The sequence below is a fragment of the Cicer arietinum genome, chromosome 6, assembly GCF_000331145.2.
Source record: "Cicer arietinum cultivar CDC Frontier isolate Library 1 chromosome 6, Cicar.CDCFrontier_v2.0, whole genome shotgun sequence".
In the NCBI taxonomy this organism is placed as follows: Eukaryota; Viridiplantae; Streptophyta; class Magnoliopsida; order Fabales; family Fabaceae; genus Cicer; species Cicer arietinum.
The window spans coordinates 51,433,043-51,438,390 of record NC_021165.2 but is presented as its reverse complement, the minus strand read 5'-3'; the positions used below and the strand labels follow the sequence as shown (position 1 = coordinate 51,438,390).

The following is a 5,348-nucleotide window of genomic DNA, read 5'->3' as shown; positions in this document are numbered from 1 at the left end:
TACATTTTTTTTTTTTTTTAATGACCACGTCAATTGCTGCATAGACTTGGACTTGAAGTAGAGGCAGTGTTCTATTTGAGGAATTTTAGTTTAAGAGGAAACTAATTGTTATAGTAGATGACTATTGTAACAAATGATTCAAATATTATTTTTAATTCACATACAAGTTCAAAACTTCTTAGGATTAATATCATACAATTTATTATTGAAAAAATATATTCTTAATCAAACTTGTATATAGCTTTGATAAATACTTTTGAGATATTTTAATCGTGCGATTAATACTTTTGATAAAACATTGTATAAACTTATTGGTAGTTCTCTCTAACCCTATGTGAGAATGTATTTTCCTAATTTAAATTAGAAAACCATAATTTATGATGTATTTATGTATAGTTTAGTAACAGAGGACTTCAAGATTCAAGTCCAAAGTCAATGCACCAAAAAACATTACTATATGAGCCAACACTAAAATTGGCCACGTTTACAAAAGTTAAAGAGTTTGGAAAATAAAATACACGAAGTATAACTTAGTAATTATATTTCAAAATCAGTAGAAATTGCAAGATTCTTTGTAATATTTAATTTCTCTTGTTTGTTCAAGGAGAGCATTGAGGATAAAACTTCCCTCTATTTACATATCTAACATTTTCACATGTAGCAGTGGTGCCTCCACCACCTTGTGATTCTAAAATCACATCATGTAAGTAAATTTCTCTGCAAGGAACAGTTCGACTGCAAGCAAATTTGATAGCTACTGTTGAAGCACTTGTTCCTCTAATGTTTTGGTACAACACATGGCTTAGTTGCACTGCTTTGTCCTGCCATTTAAATTTAAATAAATGAATATGGTTATATAATGTACATTATTTAGGACCCTTTGAATTTATTGATTTGATTGTAAAGGAGGTTGGTTACCTGCTCTTGACATGGCTCTGTTTGATCACAATAGTATTGATCTATGATTATGGGATTTGTTACATTTTGCATTACTATGTTCATAAATTTAATGTTTCTTGCATAACCTGAACCACCCTGTGTTTAGATAGAATCAAAATATAAGATATATCATAATAAAAATCGCATCTATCTTAGATTAATACCTATTGAACTTTTTTGATTTCTCTTCATAAAAAACACATTATTTATTATTATTATTATTATTATTATTATTATTTAATATTATAGATATTGACCTTTTGATCCACTAATTGAATAGAAGCATTTTTGTTGGATTATACTCTAGTCGTCTTGAATTATTAATAAAAAATTAATCAAAAAATTTAATGTATGCAGTTCAAAATGTAGATTATATACATCTATTATTTTAATTCATTATTACTTTTATTTTGGAACTAAGTTGTAAGAAATCATATAATAGCCCTAGGCAAGTAAAAATTCAAATATCTTTTAGCTATCTAATTAATCAAAAGGAAAGGTCATATGAATGAAAGTTATCAATTTTTTTTTGGAATAAAAATATTGATGTCGAGTGGTGAAGGAAAAGTTTATGAATTGATGGTTTGTGAAAACTTGGCAATGCCAAAAATGGTTTGGTAAGTATAAAAAGTCAACTTTGAGGCATTTAGGAGAACTTACTAATTGGATAAAACATGTCATGGGGGTTGTTAGTTAGTTACAAGGTTGGTCAATAAAACAAGAAACCAATAAAGTGGAGATTTGTCAAACTTGTTTGAACTAATTTCATCATCACATTTTGCATTGTCTTATTCGTTACAAAAATATTTGATTGATTGTATACTAGTGTTTAATGAGTATAAACTAATGATTTAGAGATAAATAATTTGTTTCATATTTAATTATTTTTTAAAATAAGTTAAATTTTATATTAATTTTAGCTAATGGCTACCGGTAAATTTTATATTGATCATTATCTTTTCTCATGGATATTATTATTTTTCTTTAAAAAAAGCATGATACATTGAAATTTCTCTGTTTACAAGTTTAGGCCTACTCTTTCAACTAATTCAAAGATGTAAAGTGCCTAAGAGACTACATTTCAAAATCTGAAGACCAACTCTTACCTGCCAAGTTTTGATTCTCACTCCATTAGTTGTTCCTGTTAAGGTGGCTCTGTTCACTACCACATTCACAACTTCAGCTTCTGAGTTATTAGCTCCTAAGCTTCCAATGCTGCACAATATTATTATGAATACTTTTCTATAAGTAATGATAGAAAATGAAATATATAAAAAAATGTCTTAAGATAATTATGAATTTCAAAATAATTAAAATAAAATTAATAAAATCTTATCTAAAATTAAAATTGTGTCAACAAATATTAAATCAATTGTCTTTTTTGTTAAACTAAAAATTTATTAAAGAAAAAACTGAGAGGACATAAACCTAACTCATAAAAAAAATAACAAAAAAGTTCCTCAGATCTTACATATTTATGATTCTCGGATAAAAATTATATATTATAGTGTTATTTTACATAATTGTTATTATCATTTTAAAAAAAAAAATCACTCGAAACTTATTACATTAGTTTAATAATTAATTTTATATTCTAAGACGTCTAAAAGATAAATTAATAATTTATTTAAATAATTTTACTAAAATACTATTATTGATTTTTAGATACGGCGTTTCAAAATCTACCTCAAACTTCCATATATGTATTCGACCGGTACTGATCAGTCTACATAAAATAAAATTGATCTAAACAAAACTCTAAAAGAAATTTAAATTTAATATATTAATAATATAATTATAAAACCTGATTCCATGTCCAGGTCCACAAGTGATATCTATAACTTGAACATTTTTGGATCCACTAATTATTGAGATACAATCATCACCTTCAATAAACAAAGTGTAATAAAAATTAAAATAATGTTTATCTCAATTCATTTTTTTTTATTTGAATTTTTTATACATACCCGTCCCAATATTGCTCTTTCTTATGTCTATATTTTGTGACTCTGCCACATGAATGCCATCGGTATTGGGACTATTTTCTGGTGCTGTGACAACTAAATTTGAAACAAACACATTGAAGCATCTAAAAAATGCTACATGCATTTTCTGTGCATCTTTGAAATTAATGTTTTTAACTCTCAAATTCTTGCAATTATAGAAAGTCACCGCCTACATAACAAAATTTCCATAAAAGTATGAATCAATTTGAAGAAATATAGTTCTTGTAAAACTTAATGGTTTGAAGAAAATGATCTTACCGTAGGCCTTGGTTCATCATTGCATGGCTGTGATCAACAAAAGGAGATAATTATTATGATTGATTATTTAAGTTATTGATAACAGATAAATAGAAAAAAATAAATTAAATGATATTGATAATTAGAATAATTTTAAATTACATCAAAGGTTACATAAATAATAAATTAGTGCAAAATATCTATCTAGTGTGATTATCTAACCAACTAAGATATCTAATTAATTCTTATTAAAATTAGATAAAATTATGGATTATGACCAAAATTACAATAAATAATTAAATGACCAAAAAGTTCAACTTTAAAATAGGAGATTATTTTCTTGTATAATAAAATAGGAGACCAAGTGTAGAATTATTAATTATCAATGGATATTAGAGTAAAAATAAAATTCTTTCATTTATTATACAAGACGTAAATTAAATGAAAATTGGAAGAAAAACAAGTTAGAAATTAAACTTACAAGATTATTGGTGAATTTGCAAGAGTTTTTCCACCATTTTTTCCCTTTGCCATTAAAAATACCACCACCATCAACATTGAAATTCGTTACACTATCAAATACAATCCAGTGTAGCCTATCTTCTTCATATGCTGACATTTGAGGCCAAGCCTCGATTGTTCCATAAATCTACCACGATGTATTAGGAAATTAAAACAATTATAATGAATTGCTTTTTTTGAACATGTTAAGGAAAAAAAAAAACTAGTTAATTTAATTTCATGCTACTAAACTTTACTTAGAATGAAATATAAACAAAAAATATTACCTAAAAAATTGATGCATATGAACTAAAATTTTTAATTACATACATGAACCTTTCATGTGGAATTACTTTGAGAACATGTGACTCACCATAAAGGTAGTATTGGGTTGGCATGGACCTGAAAAAGTTATTGGTTTGAGACGGTAGATCCTATTTTTTGGTACCACAAGGATAGCCCCTTTAGAACATGCTTCATTCCATGCCTTCTTAAATGCCTTGAGGACAAAAAATAAAATTAAATGAGAAGGGAAGAAAGGTTGTGATTAAATTGACACAATAAATTTTTGTTGGTATATGTTCCGTATTAAAATATAGTTAAAAAATTAATATATTTAATTTAAATTTTGGTTAATTATATGACTTTTTTTAAACAATCTTGACTTATATTTGAGAATGAAGGAGTATATGTTATTAATTGTTACCTCTCTATCATCACTTCCATCTGCTTTGGCTCCAAAGTCATCAACACTAATCATTCCACGAGACCTTGAAGAAAAAAGGGTATCTAATTTATTTATGTGACCAAAATGTTGATGTTTTGTTTTGATCAACCTACCATCATGTAGAGGGTAATAGTATTCACTATTTGTTTGATGAAGTGGTTCCACAATGTAAGAGCAATTACATAAAACTAATGAAGCTAGGAGGATCATGAAAAGTGTAATAATTGGCGTTTGTGGAGACATTTTGATTTTGGTGAGAAATTAAAGAACAAAGTGAGTCTAAAGGCTAATAGATGGAGAGAATTGTGGTGGCTAATTGCCAAATGTTATGTACTTGTAGAAAAATTAGAGTTGCTTTTATAGTGTAGGAATAAATTATGAGTTAGAAGCAAAATGCAATAATTAGAATCGTGGAATGTTTTTTCAATGAGTCTAGAGGAATGGAGTCCTATAATGTACATGAATTCTAATTAATTAGTTGTTGAGCTCATTTGGTACAATTATTTTATGGCCACATACAAGTGCAAAGTCAATACTTTAGTTTGCTTTTACTAACCATTCAAGATCTTTTATCAACTACTTTTGTGTACATTTTGTTCAAGTATTTCAAAGAATAATAGTGTCTCGTTGAAATACAATTATATGCTATCAATTATATTTCGTACAAAACATTCACGAACAACACTATCCATTGTATAGGTTTAAAAACCAATTCCTCATGTCGTCATGTATTGTCATCGACTCTATATTGTTGCTAGTTAATTACACTGCCAGTTTTATAAGAAATTTTATTTTTTTCATGTCATATTATTATATAAAAAATTAAATAAATTTGAACATCATCTTGCGCAATTGCAGAGACTAATCCATTGAGTTAAGTAGGACACAATAAGTGACAAAACTCTAACTCAAGAAATTTAACACATTTGTATTCTCAG

At 26.9% G+C, this 5,348-nt stretch overlaps 1 protein-coding gene across 1 annotated transcript; it reads right to left on the bottom strand.

The window, feature by feature from the left end:
* Positions 1-515: 515 nt before the first annotated feature.
* LOC101503232 (polygalacturonase-like) lies at positions 516-4,793 on the bottom strand. The gene is made up of 9 exons (XM_004506296.4): positions 4,390-4,793; positions 4,057-4,182; positions 3,664-3,831; positions 3,204-3,230; positions 2,907-3,114; positions 2,744-2,825; positions 2,046-2,154; positions 919-1,035; positions 516-821 (listed from the first exon to the last, which is right to left on the bottom strand). Exons 1-9 carry the CDS (start codon positions 4,651-4,653, stop codon positions 600-602), a joined length of 1,323 nt encoding a protein of 440 aa, XP_004506353.1. The 5' UTR covers positions 4,654-4,793; the 3' UTR covers positions 516-599.
* Between the last annotated feature and the right edge of the window lie 555 nt (positions 4,794-5,348).